Consider the following 24276-nt stretch of genomic DNA (forward strand, 5'->3'; position numbering starts at 1 on the left):
TTGCATTGAATCTATAGATAGCTTTAGGCAGGATGGCCATTTTGACAATACTAATTCTTCCTATCCATGAGCATAGGATGTATTTCCATTTATTGGTATCTTCTTTAATTTCTCTCATGGGTGTCTTGTAGTTTTCACAGTACAGGTCTTTCACTTCTTTGGTTAGGTTTATTCCTAGGTATTTTATTGTTTTTGATGCAATTGTGAACAGAATTGTTTTCCTGATTTCTCTTTCTGCTAGTTCATTGTTAGTGTATAGGAATGCCACAGATTTCTTTGTATTAATTTTGTATCCTGCAACTTTGCTGAATTCAGATATTAGATCTAGTAGTTTTGGAGTGGATTCTTTAGGGTTTTTTATGTACAATATCATGTCATCTGCAAACAGGGACAGTTTAACTTCTTCCTTGTCAATCTGGATGCCTTTTATTCCTTTCTGTTGTCTGACTGCCATGGCCAGGACCTCCAGTACTATGTTGAATAGAAGTGGGGAGAGTGGGCTTCCTTGTCTTGTTCCTGATCTTAAAGGAAAAGCTTTCAGCTTCTCACTGTTAAGTATAATGTTGGCTGTGGGTTTATCATATATGGCCTTTATTATGTTGAGGTACTTGCCCTCTATACCCATTTTATTGAGAGTTTTTATCATGAATGGATCCAACTTATATATATGATTGAGAATTTTTGTGCCCCTTTATCCTCCTCATCCTTCCCATCCACCTACCTCAACCCTTTCCCCATGGTAACCTCTAGTCCCTTCTCAATGTCTCTGAGTCTACTGATGTTTTTTTTCTTCTGTTTTGTTTTGTTTTTATATTCTACAAATAAGTGAAATCATTTGGTATTTGTCTTTCTCTACCTAACTTATTTCACTGGACATAATAGCCTTTAGATCGATCTATGTTGCTGCAAATGGCAGGATTTCTTTTCTTTTTGTTGCTGAATAATACTCCATTGTGTACATGTACCGCATCTTCTTTATCCTTTCATCTGTTGATGGACACTTAGGTTGATTCCATATCTTGGCTATTGGAAATAATGCAGCAATAAACATAGGGGTGCATATATCTTTTTAAATCAGATACTTTGTTTTCTTTGGTTAAATTCCTTGAAGTGGAAATACTGGGTCAAGTTTTCATGTACTTTGTTTCTATGAATCTATTGACTTCACTGTGTTTATGAAATATTTGAATCCTTGCTGTGTTATACATCAGAGGTCATAAACTGGCATTCTATCAGTACATTTGGTCACTAGATCAGTGCAGTATTTTTATTTTGCATAGTATTGTAAAAAATTGAAAAACTGTTATTAATATTTAAATGGAGGAGGTCTCATTTAAAAGCCAGCATTCTAGCATCTCCTGAAAGTCGGAGATTTTGCTGCATGGCTTTGCCTTCCCCATTGGCACAGTCAGTTGCTAGAGCTTCATGTATCCCTTTAGATGGGTCATGTACTCTCAAGGTGACCATGGTCTCCACTACTTGCTGCTGTTCCTGGTCTGCTTCATTAATTTTTATTATACATCTGTTCCTTGTAGGCATTCCAGTCACAGTCAGAAATCTTTGTTAATTTAGAAGCAGATGTGCTTTTCTTGTTTTCTAAGAGTGGCCATTAACATAGTCATTTAGGCCAGACATAAAAGGATCATCTAGCCACCTCAGATGATGACGTACTTGCACTTTGTTAATGGGAACTTTTTATTTAAAGTATAGTTGATGTACAATACTATATTAGTTTCAGATGTATGACAGTGATTCAGCAATTATGCCTTGTGAAATGCTCACCACTACAAGTGCAGTTATCATCTGCCACTATAGAAAGTTATTTTAATATTATTGAAAATGTTCTTTCTGCTGTACTTGTCATTCTGTGATTTCTTTTATAATTGGAAGTTTGTGCCTTTTTGGCACACACACACACACACACACACACACACACACACACATATGCACAATGGAATATTATTGAGCCATAAAAAATGAAATCTTGCCGTTTGTGAAAACAAGGATGGGCCTACATGGTATTAATGCTAAGTGAAATAAGTCAGGAAAAGACAAATACAATATGATTTCACTTACATGTGGAAACTAAAAATAAAACAGAAATGAACTCATAAATAAAGAGAACAAACTAGTGGTTGCCACAGTGAGGGAGTGGGAATATTGCAGAAATAGATGAAGGTGATAAAGAGGTACAAACTTGCAACGGGGATTTTTTAAATGCTTTGCTTCTTTTCTCTGGTAACCTGACTGCCCCCTGTCCATTGTACATCATTACTACTCTAGGTCCAACACTCTGTCTATTCCTTGGTTTGGCATTCCTGTTGTTGGTGTTGTCATTCAGAACATCCTAGGTGAGGAAGTTTGAGAGGTTGAGCTTGGAGAAGAGCAAAAGTTAAGGACCTGTAAAAGCAAATAAAAAGAGAAAAGGAGGAGCTGGGAGATAGTCTCAAATTAACATAGTATCATTGATAAATTGCTTAATTGATAGTTGATTAATTCACTTATTGATAAATGAATTGGTTACAGTATTTTAGTTTATAAGACCTCTGAAGTGGGACCAGTTGATCCGAAATCCAGTGACTTTTTGTTGGTTGCGCTGATACCATTAAGTATGAGAAATAGAACTGATGGGGTTGGGTATACTCCAGAGATTTGCTATAGGAAGCAGAAAATAATTCAGAGCTAAAGAGCTAAAAGGGAGGTTCAAATTCATCTTTCTCCTCCTTCAGATGAGGAAACTGAGATATTCAGACACAACTTAGCTAATGTCACAAAAGCAATTACTGGTTCCTAACTGGATGATAGCCAGGTCTCTTGCCCCCTGCTGATGCTTTTCCCCTTGCAGACCCTGCTGCCCACTGAAAGAGCACTTACTGGGTTTTCTAATTTAGGGTATTTACTACTATATCTTTGGAGGTCTTATTCAACAGTTGGCTACGTGAACAGAAAGTTAATTGCTGTGATTGTCTTATCTATGTGAAGGTCAGCCAAGAAGTACAGGAATGAACATAAAGATGCCTTGGTCAAGGAAGTTCTTTAGATTTAGGTAATTAGGAGGCTGCTGAAACAAAGAAGCAATTGAGTCATCTCCCTAGATGTTTTAGCTCCCTGAAAGGGCATATATATTATAAAGAATACATATAGATATAGGTCTGTGGAATCCCTAGGCCATACCAAATGCAACTATTTTACAACTCATTTTGCTAAGGAATTACTGGTAGTAGTTTTCTTCTGTGTGCAGTGTTAGCAGACTTCACATAGAGGTTAATTTTCCATCCAGTCTGAGTGGGAAATAACAGCATAGATTGAGAATCTACAGCTAGAATGTAAAGGATTCTAATTAGTAGGGATTTAAACACTAAGTTAATTATTTTTTACTTTCAAGTTTACAGTACAGAGTCTATATTGCATATAAAACTGTATCCATTATGAGAGAAGGGGGATAATATGTTTACCTTTAGAAAAAAGTCCATCTGCTATGTTGAACTCAATGGCTTTCATTACGTTCTTCATTGAGATTTGTAATAACTTTCTAAGCAACCACAAAATTAGAGTCACACAATATAAATCCATATTTTGTATGAGGTTAAGATGCATCAGGAAGAAACAGTATACAAAAGAAACTTTAGGGATTATAGGTTCTTGAGGTCCCAAAAGAGGGAAATTCTGGATTAAATTTTTAAGAAACATGGAAAAAGAAGGTCTGGAACATGGGTGATTGTTTTATGGAAATTTGACTAGTGCAACATAAATCTTCTGCCCTTTTTCTTTAATCTCTCTATTTCAATTCTTTTATTCAAAACTAGTTCATATGGCCTATCTCAGCTACATTTTATGTCCTATAATGCACTTAAGCCCCCAGATGAAAAATCTACTAACCTAATTGCCCATGATCTACTCACCTTTATCAGACCTTTCTTACCTTTGCAAAAGACCCTGTGTTGACAGGAAAGGTGAATCCATGGTCTCATAGATTTCCCCTCCTGGGTTGTGTATTTCCTTACATGAGAAAAACAGTTGTTTAGAATATTTGCCAGAAGGAACATCCATGCAAATTCTGACACAGTTGTTACATCTATGAAACTTAGCAAAAATTTAGTCATTGCTAGGATGTATAAATCCATCCAGAAATTGCGGTCTCCTGTAGATTATTCTAACTTACACGAGCATGTTGAACCCAAGCTTTGCATTGCTAGAATTTTTGCTGTCTCACAGCATTGCTGTCCCAATTCTGGACACAGTCATTTAAAAAAGAGTCATTGAAAAAAAAAACTGAAACAGCTGTTTTCAGTAAACTGTTAAACATATTTTTGATCAGTGTTTCCTTTCATTAAATCCTAGGCAATAGCTTACCTTTCACCTGAAGACATTTTGAAGGGAGAAATTGAAGACTCTCTGGAAAAGGTGCAGGTGGCCATTAGCATCTTAAAGACTTTCAAAAATTCTTTCTTCAAGTATAGAAAAAGATTGGCAAGCTATTTTATGGGAAGTAAGGAGCTGAAGCCATGGGATTTCCAGTCTCAGCTGGTGTTTTGTAGATTTGACAAATTTCTGGACCGTTTTATGAAAATTGAGGTATTAATTTATTGACTTGTAATTTACTCATAGGGGGGTTCAAAAATCCTGTTATCTTTTTATTCTATTTGGGTGGGAAGGCCCCTTTCTTAGTGATTCTCATAAGAAGCTCCCAAGGCCAGTGCTATTAAGACAGTTTTCAAAGATTTAGCTTGGCTTCTTTTTGAAAAAAATTCATTTTTGATTCTTTTAGTGTACTGAAGTAAGTGAATCTCTTTATGTACCAGCTCCTACAGGACAGTTGTAAATCAGGAAGGTTTAAAAGAATCCCTTTTTTCCTTTATATGTTTAATGTTTGACATTGGAATTTCAGACCTGAAAATCCATTTGATGTCATCCTATCTTTTAGTATATAAATACATGTACTATAAAATTTAAAACCATTTATAAAAATGAAAATATGTGCTCAGTATGTTTTAAATACTTCAGTATGCTTTAAATACCTAAAAACAAATGAGTACACACATGTACACATGGTCACACACTACACATGCACAGTTGTCCGGAGCCAATTGGCTAAGGTTTTTAAAAGTTTAAACTAGTAACACTGCCTTATTTTCTTTGTAAATTTCTTTCTAGCAAGTTTGAACTTTATTAATATAAGACTTGTTGAATTTCATTCAAAATTAGAGCTTTAGGTTTTGAGAATTCTCATTACATCTCAAGCCTGAATGCCTATTGAAGTCTGAAAGCTAAATGTCTTACAATAGGCAACTTACATCATCATTTTTTAGCAATCTCTTATGCTCCCTTTCAATAATGGAGCTGATTCACTGCAAAGTGTAGGTGGCTGAAAATACAAGTTTTGGATATTACCTGCAGATCTGATTTATGATTAGAAGGATATAAAATTAGCAAGTCAAACACTTAGCTATGGCAAAATAGGTCTTGCCCATACTGCTAGAAAATTCTCAGTAAATGTGAAAATGGGAGTATGATTTTTAAAATGGGTGGTAACTTTGTTCAGTTAAATCATTAATATTTATTATCTGCCATGCAAGTGTCCGTTAACTCACCAGTTTTGAATGTTTGAAAATGTTTTCATTGGAATGTTACAATGTTTTCTTCATGCTCAAAATGGTGGGAAAATCTTTATTGTATTATGTTTTTACAAAGGATATATTTGTCACCATATTGGAATTTGAAAAGCTGGAAAGGCTTGAATTTGGCGGTTCCAAGGGAGCAATTTTAAATGGACAAATCCAGGAGATGAGTGAACAATTTATGGAACTCTGTAAAGTTTTTAAGCAGAGCGCGTATGACCCATCTGATTATAATAATATGGTAATACTGTACCTTTGCATTTTCATTTCACAGAATCTTATAATTTTAAAGTTGGGAAGGTTGATAGGTCACAGTGAGAACAGGTACCATCTCGTCCAATTTCTCTAGGATGAAAGAGGTTCAATGACTTGCCTGAAGGCTCAAATCTACTTAGTGGTAGATCAGGGAGTGGAAGTTAGGCTTTTTTGTATAGGATTTGAGAACATTTAGAACTGTTCTAATGTAACAGTGTGAACCTCAGTCTGGATTTGTTTCTTGTTTATGTAAATTGAAAAGGAACTTTCCACATTAACTCATTTTAATCTGATTATTTGATATCTGTGTAAATTGTATATTTTAGCCTTCTGAATCACTGGAAAATTTTTTGGTCTATTTAGTTTCATCATATTAACTGTATATATTATTAATATGTATGTTGTCTCATATTTTTTATTCTTTAGCTTTTTGTAGTTTCAGAATTTCAAACTCAGGAAATAGGGGAAGCTTTCAGATTCAAGCTGCTTCTGTGTTCCGTCATTCCCAGCATGTTAGTAGCCAGGGAGTTACCTGTGAGTGTCCCTGCAGCTCTGGGATAAAAATAGCTGCATTTTAGTGGTTTGTTAAGACCAGTGATGTCTGGGTACAAAAATATATATGAATATTTAGTTTTAATCCTCATTTTTTTTACACAGAATGTGACCTTATTCACTGTTCTGTTTATATTTGGCAAATTATTTTTCTTTGACAGTGTACAAGTACAGTATGTTAACTTTATGAACAGACAGCAAACTTAACCCTCTGAAATGTAGCTGGCTTGTGGGAGGTGGAGTTAATGATAAGAGGCCATAGTCATTGTGTGTGCTGCTTATTTGTGGAAAAGTAGGAGGAACCTAGGACTATGGTGGCAAGTAGCCTGAGCTCAGTCTCAGAGCCTGATAAGTTGTGTGGCATTTGGTGGGCATTCAGTGACTGGTGGGAATGGAACTCTTAGAGGACCTGCCTTAGCTTTCCTGAGCAACCGAGAATAGGGGTGTGGGACTCTGTATGCACAGGATCCTCAGGTGCATTTGAAAAGAGTCTTGGTTTCCTTTGGACTATAAAACCTGTTGAGTTTTCAGAATGCTGGGGTTGGAAAATGTGGCTCAGGTTAGCTGATATCACTACTTTGGCAGTGCCAAAGGTCTGGAATTTATCCCTGTATCTGCCTGAAGCCTGCACAGTCACAAACATGTAGAAAATAGAAAATTCATGTGCTCTTGACATATATATCTGTTTGATATTTGTAGTTTGGTATTTAGTATTCTGGAACCCCACTTATTTTGCTAATAAAATGGCCCACATTGCCTCTGATCTCCAGGTCTGGTTTGAAGACATTAATAACTTGCCCTTGAAGTTTCCCCTTATCTTCCTATCTGATTATCTTGTCTTAGAATAGAATCTAGAAACTCATTGACTTCAGCCATTCCTTGAAATCAAAACATGAATTTAAAAGAGTTCATTTAATTGGTATGTTTATGTTAAAGAAGACCTTTGCTTTTTTTGAATGTGCCTTGGTTATCAGTGTTGCCTCAGAATATTGCAATGATTATGTATTTTTACTTAATAATAGCTATTCATTTCGGTGCTTTTTAGCAGAGCTGACTGTACTCTGATTTTTATGATGAAATCAGTTGGTAATTTTTAAGAGACATTATTTTAACAAACTACTTCCAACTTCATAATATTCATAAAGGTGTTGCCATTTGACACATGCCCACCTCTGTGACCCACCCGTGTGACCCCACTGCATACACCCCTATGCATTCCCGGGTCCACATTAAATATACACCAGTGCTAAGCTAACAGTCAAGCACATCCTGATCAGTCTTCCTGCACTTTGGTATAGTAATGGTTTAAATATGTTCCAGTAAATTAAAGAAATAATCACTGATAATTTGGTAGTTATTTCTCTTTTCAGCAATCTCCAAGCATATAATCAGACGTTGAGCCTTTATTGGTATGGCAAAAGGTCTGCCACTGTGGTCCATTTATAGAACATGAGGATTTTCTCAGGCATATCCATAAAAATGTTCTTGGGTTTCTCAAATATTAATATAAAATGGAAAAGTCACTTTTTAATTTGAAGTATAGTTGATAGACAACATTTATCTGGTTTAGGTGTACAATAGAGTGATTCAGAAATTACGTTATGAAATGCTTACCACAATAAGTGTAGTTACCATCTGTCATCATACAAAGTAGTTACAATATTATTGACTATATTCCCTATGCTACACTTTTTATCCCCACTGCTTATTTTATAATTGGTAGTTTTTACCTGTTTTATCTCCTTCACTTATTTTACCTGTCCCCCCACTCTCCTCCCCTATGGCAACCAACTGTTCTCTGTAATTTGAGTTTATTTCTGTTTTGTCTGTTTTATATTTTTAGATTTCACATATAAGTGAAATCATATGTTATTTGTGTTTCACTGTCTGACTTCACTTGACATAATACCCTCTAAGTCTATCCATGTTGTCACAAATGGCAAGATTTAATTCTTTTTTATGGCTTAGTAATATCTCATTGTGGATATGTACCACATCTTTAACCATTCATCTGTCACTGAACTCTTAGGTTGCTTCCATATCTTGGCTATTGTAAATAATGCTGCAATGAACATAGAGGTGCATATATCTTTATGAAATAGTGATTTAATTTTCTTCAGGTAAATACCCAGAAGTGGGATTAGTTTCTCATATGGTATTTCTATTTTTCATTTCTGAGGGACCTCAGTACTGTTTTCCACAGTGGCTGCACCAACTTACTTTCCCACCAACAGTGCATCAGGTTTCCCTTTATTCCATAGTTTCACCAACACTTCTTGTCTTTTTGATGCCAGCCATTCTGACTGGAGTGAGGTGATAATCTCATTGTGGTTTTGATTTGCATTTCCCTGATGATCAGTGATGCCAAGCATCTTTTCTTGTGTCTGTTGGCATCTGTATGTCTTCTTCGGAAAAATGTCTATTTGGGTCCTCTGCCCATTTTTTTTTAAATTAAGGTATCATTGATATACACAAGAAAAACAATGTGGTTATTACATTCACCCATATTATTGAGTCACCCCCCATATCCCATTGCAGTCACTGCCCATCAGTGTAGTAAGATGCCACAGAGTCCCTGTTTGACTTCTCTGAGCTACACTGTTGTCCCAGTGAACCCACACATACCATGTGCATCAATCATGATACCCCACAATCTCCTTCTCCCTCCCCACCTGCCCACCCCCATCCCTCCCCTTTGGTAACCATTAGTCCCTTCTGGGAGTCTGTGCCTCTGCCCATTTTTAATTGGATTGTGTTTTTGGTGTTGAGTTGTATGAGTTCTTTATGTATTTTGGGTATTAACTCCATTGTCAGATATATCATTTGCAGATATATTCTCCAGTTCGGTAGGTTGCTTTTTTGTTCATTTTGTTGGTGGTTCCTTTGCTATGCAGAAGCTTTTAAGTGTGATGTATCCCACTTGTCATTGTTGCTGTGTTTCCTTCACCTTGCTTATGTTCAAGAATGTATTGCCTATGTTTTCTTCTCGGAGTTTTATGGCTTCAGGGCATCTGTTTAGATCTTTAATCCATTTTGAGTTTATTTTTGTGTATGGTATAAAACAGTGATCCAGTTTGTTTTGCATGTAGCTGTCCAGTTTTCCCAACATCATTTATTGAAGAGGCTGTCTTTCTCAGCATATATTCTTGCCTCCTTTGTCATATATTAATGGACTGTATAATTTTCTGAGTTTTCTACTCTGTTCCATTGATCTATGCCAGGACCAGACTCTTTTGATTACCATAAAGCTTTGTAGTATTGTTTGATGTCAGGAAGCATCATAACTCCAGCTTTGTTGTTCTTTCTCAAGATTGCTTTGGCTATTTGGGCTCTTCTGGGTTCCATACAAATTTTAGGATTATTGCTCCAGTTCTGTGGAAAATGCCATTGGTATTTTGATGGGGATTGTGTTGAATCTATAGATTGCCTTAAGTAGTATGGTGATTTTAAATTCTTTCATTAGCATGGAATATCTTTCCATTTGTGTTGTCTTCGATTTCTTTCATCTGTGTTATAGTTTTCAGAGTACAGATCTTTCACTACCTTTGTTAAATTTATTCTTAAGTAGTGTATTCTTTTGATGCAATTATAAATGAGATTGTTTTCTTAATTTCTCTCTCTGTTAGTTTATTATTGGTATAGATAGAAACACAACAGATTTCTGTATATTGATTTTGTCCTGCAACTTTACTGATTTCATTATAATAGTTTTTTGCTGGAGTCTCTAGGGTTTTCTGTATATAGCATCATGTCTTCTGCAAATAGTGGCCATTTCACTTCTTCCTTACCAATTTGGATGCCTTTTATTTCTTTTCCTTTTCTGATTGCTGTGGCTAAGACTTCCAGTACTATATTGAATAAAAGTGGTAAGAGTGGGCATGCTTGCCTTCATCCTGATCTTAGAGGAAAAGCTTTCAGCTTTTCACAACTGACTATGATGTTAGCTGTGGGTTTGTCATATATGACCTTTATTATGTTGAGGTATGTTCCTGCTATCCCCTTTTTGCTGAGAGTTAACATAAACAGATATTGAATTTTGTGAAATGCTTTTTCTGCTTCTGTTGAGATGATCATATGGTTTTTATTATTCCTTTTGATAATGTGGTATAACACACTGATTTGTGGATATTGAACCATCCTTGGAATAAATCCCATCTGGTTGTTGTGAATGATCCTTTCAATGTATTTTTAATTCAGTTTGCTAATGTTTTGTTGGGGATTTTCGCATCTGTGTTCATCAGAGATATTGGTCTGTAATTTTCTTTTTTTGTAGTGTCTTTGGTTTTGGTATTAGGGTGATGCTCACTTGTAGAATGAATTTGGAAGATTTTCTTCCTCTTGAATTTTTTGGAATAGTTTGAGAATAGGTATTAGCTCTTTAGATATTTGGTAAATTCACCATGATGCCATCTCATACTGGGACCATCTGATTCTGGGATTTTGTTCTTTTGAGGAGTTTTTCTGATTGCCAGTTCAATTTTGTTACTAGTAATCAGTCTGTTTGGATTTCTTCCTGCTTCAGCTTTGGAAGATTGCATAATTCTAGAAATTCATCCATTTCTTCTAGGCTGTCCAATTTGTTGGCATATAATTTTTCATAGTAATCTCTTATCCTTTGCATTTCTGTGGTATCAGTTGTAACTTTCGTTTCTGATTTTATTTATTGGAGTCCTCCTTTTTTTTTCCTTCAGGAGCCTAGTTAAAGGTTTGTCAATTTTGTTTATCTTTTCAAAGAACCAGCTCTTAGTTTCATTGGTCTTTTGTATTGTCTTTCTGGTCCCTATTTCATTTATTTCCTCTCTGATTTTTATTATTTCCTTCCTTCTAGTAACTTTGGGGTTTGTTTGCTCTTCTTTTTCAGTTTCTTTAGGTATAAAGTTAGATTGTTTGCTTGAGAGTTTTCTTGCTTTTGGTACGCCTGTATAAATTTCCCTCTTAGAACTGCTTTTGCTGCATCTTAAAGATTTTGAAACATTGTGTTCTCTTTTCATTAGTTTCTAGGTGATTCATTTTTTAATTTCCAGTTTGAATTCTTCATTGGCCCATTGGTTGTTTAGTAGCATGTTGTTTAGCCTCCGCATGTTTATGTTTATTTTTTCCTGTGATTTCCAGTTGTGGTTGCAATGCTTTGTGGTTGGAAAAGATGGTTGATGTGATTGCAGTCTTCTTAAGTTTTTTGAGATTTGTTTTGTGGCCTAACATGTGATTTGTCCTGGAGAATATTCCATATGCACTTGAAAAGACTGTGTATTCCATGATTAGTATAGCCTAGAGAATATAGTCAGTAATATCATAATATCTTTCTATGTTGACAGATAGTAACTACACTCATTGGGGTGAGCGTTTAATAATGTAGATAACTGTTAATGTTAAATAGTAATATAGATAACTGTACAATAATCACTATGTTGTACAATTGAAATCAGCCTAATATTATATGTCAACTATACTTCAATAAAAAGATACATTTAAAAAAGTACTGACTTATGCTCCAGTGACCATAGATTTGGTGGCTTAATGTAAGAAGATAGAATGGATTATCTTTTTTTAATTTTGATATCACAAATAACATGATAGAAAATAAGTTATTCATTTCTCATAGTTTTGAATATGTATTCTTTCAATTTTATAGACTTTAAGTTCAAAATTGCCTCAGGGAATAAAATTGCTCTGTCAATGAGTGGGAGAGACTGTCAAAGCGGTCATGAGTTTTGCACCTGAAAATCCATCAGTAGGCAGTATTTAATCAGGAAACGTAAGAGTACCTTATAAGCAGAGATAGAAAGACAGAACTTTGGTCATTTTCATCTCATTTTCCATGGGAAGAAAACACCTGAGACATTCACAATGAAAGAAGGGTTACCTGTGTTTCTAAATAAAAAATACAATTTATGTGGAGGTGGGGGGAATGTATATACTGCTGGTTTTGGATAGAATGTTCTGTATATATGTTTTAAGTCCATCTGGTCTGTGTGTCATTCAAAGCCACTGTTTCTTTATTGATGTTCTGCCAGGATTATCCTATCCATTTATGTAAGTGGGTGTTAAAGTCCCCTACTATTATTCTGTTACTGCCAATATCCCCCTTTACATCTGTTAAATTTTGCTTTATGTATTTAGGTGCTCTTATGTTAGAGGCATAGATATTTACAATTGTTATATCATCTTGCTAGATTGAACCCTTTATTATTATGTAATATCCTTCTTTTTCTCTTGTACAGTATTTTAAAATCTGTTTTATCTTATTTAACTATTACTGCCCCAGCATTTTTTTCACTTCCATTCCATGGAATATCTTTTTCCAGCCCTTTGCTTTCATTCTGTGTGTGTCTTTAGATATGAAGTGAGTCTCTTGTAGGCAGCATATAGATGGGTCTTATTTTTTTTTTATACATTCAGTTACCCTGTATCTTTTGATTGGAGCATTTAAGCTATTTACATGTAATTATTGGTAAGTATGTACTTGTTGCCATTTTATTCATTGTTTTCTGGTTGTTTTTATAATTCTTCTCTTGCTCTCTCTCTTCGTGAGTGATTATTTTCTTTAATGTCATGCTTGAATTCCTGTATACTTTTTGTGTGCCTATTATAGGTTTGGGTTTGTGGTTACCATGAGGTTCATAAAACATCTGAAGTAAATAGCAGTCTATGTTAAATTTATGGTTGCTCAAGTTTGAACACATTTAATAGTGCTATATTTTTACTCCCCCTTTTCCACCTTTTATATATATGTCATATTTTGCAACCTGTTGTGATTCCCTTGACTGATTTTTTAGATATAATTGATTTTATTGCATTTGTCTTTTAATCTTCATATTAACTTTCAAGTGACTGAATCTTTAATCTTTGACATTCTAATTATTATATATTTTGCTGTGGACCTCCTTGGATTCAATTTCTTTGGGTGCTTTCTGTGCTTCCTGGACCTAGATGTCTGGTTCCTTTCCCAGGTTAGGGATTTTCAGCTATTATTTCTTCATATAAGTTTTCCACCGCTTTCTCTCTCCTCTCCTTCTGGGACTCATATAAAATGAGTGTTAGTATGTCTGTTGTCCCACAGGTCCATTAACCTATCCTCCTTTAACCTGAGCTTTTTTCTCTTTGCTGTTCAGCCTGAGGGCTTTCCATTACCTTGTCTTCCAGATTCCTGTTCATTTCTTCTGCATTCTCTAACCTGCTGTTTATTTCCTCTAGTGCATTTTTAATTCCATTTATTATATTTTTCAACTCTGGTTCTTTTTTATACTTTCTACCTCTTTGTTGAAGTCTTTCCTTCATCCACTTTTCTCTCCGGTCTAGTGAGAATAAAGCTCCCTCCAGTCTAGTGAGCTTTATAACTATTAGTTAAAAATCTTATCAGGAAGATTGCTTAACTCCATTTCATTTAGCTCTTTTTCTGAAGTTTTATCTTGCTGTTTGGTTTGGAGCATATTTCTCTGTCTGTCTTGTGTTTGCTTCTGTGAGTCAGGCAGAGCAGCTGCTGCTTCCAGTCTTGAAGGAGTGACCTTTTCTCAGAATGTTCCCTGGGTAAACTCAATGTGTCTGGCAGCTTCTGCTGGCTAGCTGGGGAGTGGGCAGTGGTCATGAGTACTCTGGGTGGGAAGCAGCCTGGCAGGGTTGTTGGTGGCCAGGTGGATACAGGCTGGAGGTGTCCCTGTATGTACCTTGCCAGGGTTGCCCAGGTAGGAGGCCCAGAGATTGGAGGGGCACCCGGTGGGGAGTCCTGGTGTGCAGGCACTGCAGCAGTGCCGCCTTAGCAGGGAACGGATGCATTTGGGGAGGGCATGCTTGAGTGTGAGCTGGGGGCGGGGGGGGGCACTACCTCAGGAGACATCTGGGGCTGGCGTGGGCTTGGTTCCCTAGGACTCACTGAGGTGGTGTCTGGGCCCCGCTCACATCTACTCTATCAGGGAGGAAGGTAAACAAGGGTGCTCACCAGCACTTCCATTCCCCTCTCTGTTAGGCAGGTGCTGTAGTTCAGTAAATCAGCTTCCTTCATTTATAGCCTTGCTGCCCTTTAAATGGCCATTTTGTTCCTGTGTCCTAGGGCCGGAGAATCTGTGCTCTGCCCCTTCTGTGATGCCCTCCCTACCACAGGTCCTGGAGCTGGGGGTGGCGTTCCTACTGTGCCCATGTCTCCGTCTCTCTGACTGATTTTTATATGATCTGTCTTGTTGTACTGAAGCTGTTCACTCAGCCTGCAGCTCTTCAAACTTGTGTGTAGACATAGATTCTGTTTGTATGTGGGAGGAGGTGAGTTCAGGCTCTTTTTATGCTGTCATTTGGACCACCTCTGGAAAAGTTTTTTGTGTTTTTAAACTTTTCCTTATAGTACTGTTTAAAATCCATACAATTATGGACAGACAATGCTTAGACATAAAAAGCCCCAAGAAAAGCCTGATCTCTCTTAAAAAAGGGATGACCTAACAAGGCAGAAAAGTTGCAGGCCATAATCTCTCTAGTCCAGCCAAACACCACACAAAAAATCGCTTCTCTCCCATCCATGCCAGCAAAGAATGAATGGAGAACCTAGGCTTACAGCCATTCTCTAACAAGATTCTAGCTCCTAGCTTCACTGCAGTGGTATTAGAGATGCCCAAGTAAGGGGCGATTTTCATCCCTACTAGCCAGTAATGAGCTCACCCTGTTTGAACATGGGAATCCTTAATTTCTTTCCTTGCCCAGTAGCATTCTTACCCCACTGCAGTAGTATCAGAGGAAGCCTACTGGAGAGTCAGGACTTTCACTGAGGCCAAATGGTACCCAGGTCATCTGCACTCTGACATCTGTGGAGAACACATGGGGATTTGGACCAGCCATAACAAGGAGCTCCTCACTCGTAAGTGTTATGGATGCCAAGTGGACAATTTGAACTTATATCTCTACCTGAGAGTATGAGGCCAGACCAGTCACAGAGAAGGCCTGCAAAAAACTGAAGGTTTTTATAAGATCCAAGTGTCATAACATAATATCAAAATATCTGGCATCAATAGACAATCAGTCATTATACCAAGAACTGGGAAGATCTCAATTGAATGAAAAAAGACAACTAATAGATGCCAGCATGGAGAAGATGGAGATGTTAGAATTATTGGACAAAGATCTTTAAAGAACCATGCTAAAAATGCTTTCAACAATTATGAATATATTTGAAACAAAAGGAAAAAGAGCCTCAGCGACAAAGTGGAAATTCTCACCTAAGAAAAATTAAAGAACAAATGGGAATTTTAGAATTGAAAAATACAAAGCACAGTAACTGTTCAAATGGCCGAATGGAGGGACAGAGGAAAAAATTAGTGAAATGGAGAGACAGAGAAAAAGAATTAGTGAAAAGAAAGATAGAATGATAGAAACCACTCAGTGTGAACAGCAGAACATAGACAAGTAAAATGAACAGAGCCTCAGGTACTTGTTAGACTGCAATAGATCTGGCATTCATGTTACTGGAGTTATAGAAAGAGAAGATAAAGACCAAGGCTGAAAGCTCAATGAAATAATAGTTGAAAACTAAATGTGGCAAAAAATATAAATCTACAGATTCAAAAAGAAATTAGAGATCAATAGAAGAAAGATAAACCCAATGGCAAACCCAGAGAAATTCATGCCAAGACACAACATAATTCAACTTCTGAAAACTGAAATATAAACATGAGCAACATTTTCCCAAACACATCTGCTCGGGCAAGGGAAACAAAATAAAAAATGAGCAAATGGGACTACATCATGCTAAAAACCTTCTGTACAGCAAAGGACACCATCAGCAGAACAAAAAGGCATCCTACAGTATGGGAGAATATATTTATGAATGATTTATCTGATAAGAGGTTAACATCTAAAAATGTACAAAGAACTCACATGCCTCAACACCCAAAAAGCAAATAACCCGATTAAAAAATGGGTGGAGGATCTGAGCAGACACTTCTCCAAAGAAGAAATTCAGATGGCCAACTGGCACATGGAAACATGCTCCACATCACTAATTATCAGTGAAATGCAAATTAAAACCACAGTGAGATATCACCTCACACCAGTTAGGATGGCCAACATAGAAAAAACTAGGAATAAACAAATGCTAAGGATGCGGAGAAAGGGGAACCCTCCTACACTGCTGGTGGGAATGTAAACTAGATCAACCATTGTGGAAAGCAGTATGGAGGTTCCTCAACTCAAAATAGAAATACCATTTGACCCAGGAATTCCACTTCTAGGAATTTACCCTAAGAATGCAGGAGCCCAGTTTGAAAAGGACATAGGCACCCCTATGTTTATCGCAGCACTATTTACAATAGCCAAGAAATGGAAGCAACCTAAGTGTCCATCAGTAGGTGAATGGATAAAGAAGATGTGGTATAGACACAGTGGAGTATTCAACCATAAGAAGAAAACAAATCCTACTATTTGCAACAACATAGATGGAGCTAGAGGGTATTATGCCCAGTTAAATAAGCCAGGCAGAGAAAGACAAGTACTGAATGATTTCACTCATTTGTGGAGTATAAGAACAAAGCAAAACTGAAAGAAAAAAAACAGCAGCAGACTCACAGAACTCAAGAATGGACTAACAGTTACCAAAGAGAAAGGGACTGGGGAGGATGGGTGGGAAGGGAGGGATAAGGGGGAAAAAGGGGCATTACAGTTAGCACACATAATGTTGGGGCGGGGGGCACAGGGAAGGCAGTATAACACAGAGAAGACAAGTATTGACTCTGTAGCATTTTACTACGGTGATGGACAGTGACTGTAATGGGGTTTGTCGGGGGGAGTTGATAATGGGGGGAATCTAGTAACCACAGTGTTGTTCATGTGATTGTATATTAATGATACAAAAAAAAGCATCTGAAAACTGAAGATAAAGTAAAAAACCTTGAAAGTAATGAGGGAGAAATGACAACTTAAGGGGAGAAAATGATTTGAATAAGAAGGGATTTCATTTCAGAAATCATGAGGGCGAGAAGGAAATGGCAAAAAAATTTTCAGGTGCTCAAGGAAAAGAACTGTTAATTCAGAATTCTTTATCCCTGAAAAATACCCTACAGGAATAAATGGAAAGCTAAAAATTCTTTGTTGAACAAAAGCTAAGAGAATTTGTCACCTGTAGACTCATTGTAAAAAAATAAGGAAGTTCTCAATACAGAAAGGAAATGATTAAAAAACATAAAAAAGGAAATGAAAAAGAGGGAACCTTGGAACACCAAGAAGAATACAATAAGCAAAAATATGTGTAAATACAATAGACTTTCCTCTCTTGAGTTTTCTAAATTATATTTGATGGTGTAAGCAAAAATTACAACACTGTGTATGGTTCTAATTGTTATGTACAGAAAATATTTAAGACCATTGTATTATAAATGGAAGAGAGTGAAGAGATCAAAGTAGATCCTTTTTTTGCCTTTTAAAAATTATTTTAAAATGTGTTTTACACTTTTGCATTAACTTATTATATAAATTTTAAATAAAAATATTTATTTTACATAAAACTTAACCATTAAACCATTTTTAGTATTCAATTCAGTGGCATTAAGTATATTCACAAGGTTGTTCAACTATCACTCTCTGCTTCCAGAACTTTTCATTGTCCCAAATAAAAACTCTACCCATTAAATGCTAACTCTCCATTACCCCCTCCTCTCAGTCCTTAGTAACCTCTATTTTGTTTTCTCTGAATTTAGTAAAGTGCCTCATGTAAGTGGACTCACACAATATCTGTCCCTTGTGTCTGGCTTATTTGACTTAGCATAATGCCTTCACATTTCATCCATATCATAGCATGTGTCAGAATTTCCTTCCTTTTCAAGGCTGAATAATCCATTGTGTGTACAAACTGCATTCTGCTTATTAATTTGTTGATGAATACTTAAGTTGTTGCCACATTTTGGCTATTGTGAATAACAGTCCTATGAATATTGGTGTAAAAGTATTTGTTTGAGTCTCTGATCCCAATTCCTTTGGGTATATACCTAGGATTACAATTGCTGGATCATATGGTAATTTTATGTTTAACTTTTTGAAGAATTTCCCAACTGTTTTCTGTAGTGGGTGAACCATTTTGCCTTCCCACCAGCAATGCAGAAGAATTATGATGTCACCACACCTTCACCAACATTTCTTATTTTTCATCTTTTTGTTTTTTTTCAGTAGACATCCTAATGGCTGGTGAAGTGTTATCTCATTGTGGTTTGATTTGCATTTCCTAATGATTAGTGATGTTGATCATTTTGTTTCATGTGCTTATTTGCCATTTTTATATCTTTGGAGAAATGTCTAAGTTTTTTTCCTACTTTTGAATTGGGTTAGTTTGTTGTTGAGTTGTAGATGTTCTTTCTATATTCTGGACATTAATCCTTTATCAGATATATGATTTTCAAATTGTTTCTCTCATTCTATAGGTTTCCTTTTCACTCTCTCAGTGGTGTCCTTGCACAGAAGTTCTAATTTTGATTTGGTCAAATTTATCCATTTCTTATTTTGTTGTCCATGCTTTCAGTGTTATATCCAAGAAATGACAGCCAAATCCAGTATCATAAAGATTTTCTACAATCTTTTTTTCTAATATTTTTATATGTTTAGCTCTAATGTTTAGGTTTTTGATTCATTTTGAGTAAATTTTTGTGTATCTTGTAAGGGTCCAACTTAACTGTTCACTATTAATGTATAGAAATGCAACTGATTTGGGGGTGTTGATTTTGCTCTCTACAACTTTGCTAGATTTATTTATTCTTTCTAATAGGGGTTTCTGTGTTTCTGTGTGTGTGCAGAATCTTGAGGGTTTTCTACATATAAAATCATGTCATCTGTAATAAAATATATTTTTTACTTCTTCCTTTCCAGCTTGGATACCTTTTATTTCCAACCTCATTACTCTGGCTAATGCTTCTAATGCTATGCTGAATAGCAGTGGTAAAAAGCAGGGATCCTTGTTGTATTCCTGACCTTAGGGGAAAGAGCTTTTAGTTTTTCACTACTGAGGGTAATGTTGTGAATTTTTCATAGATAGTCTTTGTCATGTTAAGGAAGTTTCTTTCATTCCAAGTTTATTGAGTGTTTTTATCATGAAAGGGTATTGACTTTTGTCATGTTTTTTTTTCTGCAACAATGGAGATGATCATGTATTTTTTTTTCCTTCTTTTTATTAATGTGGTTTGTTACATTGATTTTTTTTTATTTTCCATCCTTGCATTCTGGGAATATATCCACATGGTCATGGTGTGTAATCCTTTTAATGTACTGCAGGATTCTGTTTGCTAGTTTTTGTTAAGAGGGTTTGCACCATTATTTATAAGTAATACTAGTCTGCAGTTCTCTCTTCTTGTAATATCTTTATGTGGCTTTGGTATCAAGGCAGTGTTTGCCTCATAGTGTGAGTTTGGAACTGTTCCCTCTTCTTCAATTTTTTGGAAGAGTTTGAGAAGGATTGGTGTTAATTCTTTTTTTAGATGTTTAGTAGTATTCAATAGTGAAGTCATCTGGTAATGGGATTTTCTTTCTTGGAAGGTTTTTAATAACTGATTCAATCTCCTTGCTAGTTACAAGTCTATTCAGATTTTCTTTTCAAGATTCAGTCTTGCGGGTAAGATTCCTCAAGGGAGGAACAACCTAAGACAGGCACAGTCGCAGGGGGGCCATCAGGTGAGAAAAATGGGGATCAACAGAGGTGAGGCTTAGAACCTCCCCCCCCCCGTTCTGAGAGAAATCTTCTGCATACGTGGATGTTTCATTGCCCTTGTCTAGCTTGGATTAACACATAGTCTACAGGCACACACCTGATCATCTACATTTGCTCTCTTACAACACTAAACTATGTTTTCTACCCTTATCTTGTATCTACCTACCACTTCAGCATTTTATTAAAAATAATAATAATAAAGAGAGAAATGTGGTATCCACATATAAATCAAATATAAAAATCAGATGAATATTCATATTTGAACTGTTTATAGTTCATAATGCATGAGCAAAACCGAAAGCTTCTGTGATGACTGCCCTTGTAATGTTCACCATGTAACTTATTCACTATGTAAGAATTTGTTCCCCATGTAAGAACTTGTTCATTATGCTTCAGAAGAATGGAAACTGATGAAAATTAGGCTTGGGGTGGATTAATGATTGTGCATTGAGCACTGACCTCCCTATACAGAATTTTATTGTTGTTAACAACCATTTGATCAATAAATATGAGAGATGCCCTCACAAAAAAAATATATATATACACACTTCCAATCGTAAAATAAAAGAAAAAATAAATAAATAAATAAAATAAATTCACATACCATAAAATTCACTCTTAAAAAAAAAAAGATTCAGTCTTGGTTGGTTGTGTGTGTCTATGAATTTGTCCATTTCATACATGTTATATAATTTGGTGTACAGTTGTTAATAGTACACTTTTATAATCCTCCTTATTTTGATAAAATTGGTAGCAATGTCCCCACTTTCATTTTAGTAATATGAGGCTTCTCTCTTTTTTTTCTTAGTCAGTCTAGCTAAATGTCAATTACTTTGATCTTTTCAAATAATTGACTTTTGGTTTTATTGATTTTTCTCTATTTTTTTGTTGTCTATCTCCACTCTATTATTATTTCTATCCTTCTGCTAGCTTTGGGATTAGTTTGCTCTTCTTTTTCAAGTCCCTTAGAGTGTAAGGTTAGGTTATTCATTTGGTATCTTTTTTCTTTTTTCAATATATGTACTTACAACTATAAATTTTCCCTCTTAGTATTACTTCTGTTAAAGCCCCTTAGTCTTGGTATGTTGTGGGTTTTTTTTTTCCATTTGTCTCAAGATATGCTTAATTTCCCTTGTAATTTCTTCCTTGATTCATTGGTTGTGGGAGGTAAGATTTTATATTTTACTGGAACTGGTGAGGGATGACAATTTAGACATTGATAACTAATGTATATATAGTATAATAATGTATATAGCATAATATTTGAAACTGCAAAGAGATATGTGTAAATACTGTAGATACATCAAATGCAATTCTGAAAAAGTTCAAATAGAGTTGCAGAAATGAAACAAACTGAAAACAAAAAAGGCAGACTTAAGCCCTAACACAGCAATAATTACATTAAATGTAAATGTTCTAAATATACCAACACAAAAACAGAGCTTGGATGTGAAAACATGACCTAGCTATAAGCTTTCTTTCAGAAATTCACTTCAAATATTAATTGTTTATTCAGATTAAAAGTGTAAAAGGGTAAGAAAAAACATGTAAGCATTAATCAAAACAAGCAGTAATGGCTATGTAAGTATCAGATAAACTAGCCTTCATAACACAAAAAAAATTACCAGAGAGGATCATTATATAATGATAAAAGGGTCAATCCACCAAGAAGACATAGTAGATCTAAATGTTTTTGCATCAGATAACAGCACAGAAACTAAACAGTTCTTTTTAAGAACTGAAAAGAAAAATGACAAATCCACAATTCTAGTGGAGACTTCAATGCTCGCTTCTCATCAGTTGAAAGTACAAGTAAAGGGGAAATCAGCAAAGGTATAGAAGAACTTAATACCATCAAACGAATTGACATTTATAAAACACTCCATGAAACAACAGCCAAATTCATTATTTTTCAAGTGCTCCTTTACCAAGGCATGCCGTAACCAGGGCTAAAAGATTTTCAACAAATTTAAGAGATTTGAAATCATATGGGATATATTCTTTGACAGTGGAATCAAACTAGAAATCAATAATGGAGACATAACAGGAAAATCTCTAAACATTTGGAAATTGAAAAGTGTGCTTACAAAAATTGCATGAGTCAAAGTAATCTCAAGGGAAGTAAAACATGGAGAATTGAATGACAAGGAAAATATTTCTAAATTTGTGGGAACCACTAAAGCCATTCTTATGGGAAGTTGTGGCATCAAAATGTGTATATTAAAAAGAGTAAAGCCTCGAATCAGTAATCGAAATTTCCATCCTTAGAACCTAGAGGAAAAAAAAGAACAAAGTAGATACAAAGCAATCAAAAGGAAGGGAATAATAAACAGCAGGAATTAATGAAATTGAAAAAATAAGAGAAAAATCAGTGAAACTAAGAGCTAGTTCATTGAAAGGATAAAGCACTAGCAAGACTACAAAGAAGGAAAAAAGACAAATTACCAAAATCAGGAATAAAATGGGCTACCACTACATCCTCTGCAGACATCAGAAGAATAATAGGGACTACCAACAGACAAAAAACAACCTCTTCACACATAAATTTGACAACTTGGATATGTTGGACCAATTCCTCAGAAAACCAGAGCTACCATACCTCACCCAATATGAAACTGATAATATTTTTATTGAGATATAATTGACATATTATATTAGTTTTAGGTGTGTAACATGATTTCATATATGCATATACTGTGAAATGATTATCACAATATGTTTAGTTGACATCCATTACCAAACATAATTAAAAATTTTTCCTTGTGATGGATGAAATTTGAATAACACTATAGCCATTAAGGAAATTGGATTTGTGATTTTTAAAACTCCCCAGAAGGAACTGTCCAGGCTCAGATTGTTTTCACTGGAGAATTCTGCCAAATATTTAAGAATTAACACCAATTCTACATAATCTCTTCCAGAAATACAAGAGAGAGGAACATTTCCCAATTTGTTTTATGAAGGTAGTAGTTATTATCCTGATACCAAAACCAGGCAAGATAATGCAAAAAAGGGAAAAAGTACAAGGTATTATCCCTCATAAATAGAGATGTAAAAATCCTCAACAAATTATTAGTAAATAGAATTGAGCAATATATAAAAAGAATTATATACCATGTTCAAGTGGAGTTTATTCCAGAGATTCAAGGCTGGTTCAGTATTTGAAAATCACTATAACCCCCATATTAACAGGTGAAAAGACAAAAACATAATTCTGTTAATTGATGCATAGTAGCATTTGACCAAATTCAACACCCATTCATAAAAGCTCTAGGAAATAGGAATAGAGGGGAACTTCCTTAACTTGATAAAGAGCATCTACCAAAAGCTTGAATTACCTTGTATATAATGGTAAAGGAACCTTCCTAAATTCCAAACACATAGCATGTATTCAGCTGCCTACTCAATATCTCCACTTAGATATTTAATACACATCTCAAAATAAACATGCAAAGCTAGACCCCTGCTTTGCCTTTTCCAAATCTGTTCTTCCATGTCTTTAACTCATTAAATGGCACTTGTAATGGACTTCTCAGTCCAGCTGAGTAATTCACGAAGACTTGCTCTTTTTCTCGTGATGTCAGGTTCTGTCAGGTATACCCTGAAAATATATCCAGATCTAACCTCTGACCTGGATGACTGCACTTGTTTCTGACCTGCTCCCTCAGCCCCTGCCTTGGTTCCAATAGGGTCTATTCACACAGCAGCTTGAGCGCCTTTTAGGAGCTAAGTCAAACCATGGCATTTCTCTAGCTAAAACTCTTCCACAATTTCCCGTGTCACTAATAATGGAAATAACAAGTTTGCAGTTTTCAGAATGTAGAAAAAATTTATAATGATTCTTGAGTAACACAAGTATATCATTCTCCAGAAAATGCTTATTGAGTGAGCTGTGTACTGGGAACTCCATTAAGTATTGGTACTATAACTAACAAAACAATCCCAGCCATTAGAGAGCTTAAAATTCAGAGGGGGCCTACAGGTAGGGAGTTACACGGTGTGCCCAGTGTTAGGGTAAGAAAAGTACAGAGTGCTATGAGAGAGTTTGTGAAGGACTCTTCCCAGAAGAGGTGAATGCAAACTGAGAATAACTGATGGGTAAATAGAACCAAAAAGTAAATAGAAATGAAGCAGGTGAAGAGGGAGTGAAGAGAACTCTATTACTCAGGATGTGATGAGGCAGGTGTG

General features: G+C 35.6%; 1 protein-coding gene across 1 annotated transcript in view; it reads left to right on the forward strand.

Moving 5' to 3' along the window:
* DNAH11 (dynein axonemal heavy chain 11) overlaps positions 1–24276 on the forward strand; it is a 363375-nt gene that overhangs the window by 43092 nt on the left and 296007 nt on the right. Inside the window, exons 7-8 of the mRNA XM_057504579.1 lie at positions 4342–4575; positions 5692–5859. Of these exons, the coding sequence (XP_057360562.1) occupies positions 4342–4575; positions 5692–5859 (402 nt within the window). The remainder of the gene's footprint in view (positions 1–4341; positions 4576–5691; positions 5860–24276) is intronic.

The sequence above is a fragment of the Manis pentadactyla genome, chromosome 7, assembly GCF_030020395.1.
Source record: "Manis pentadactyla isolate mManPen7 chromosome 7, mManPen7.hap1, whole genome shotgun sequence".
In the NCBI taxonomy this organism is placed as follows: domain Eukaryota; kingdom Metazoa; phylum Chordata; class Mammalia; order Pholidota; family Manidae; genus Manis; species Manis pentadactyla.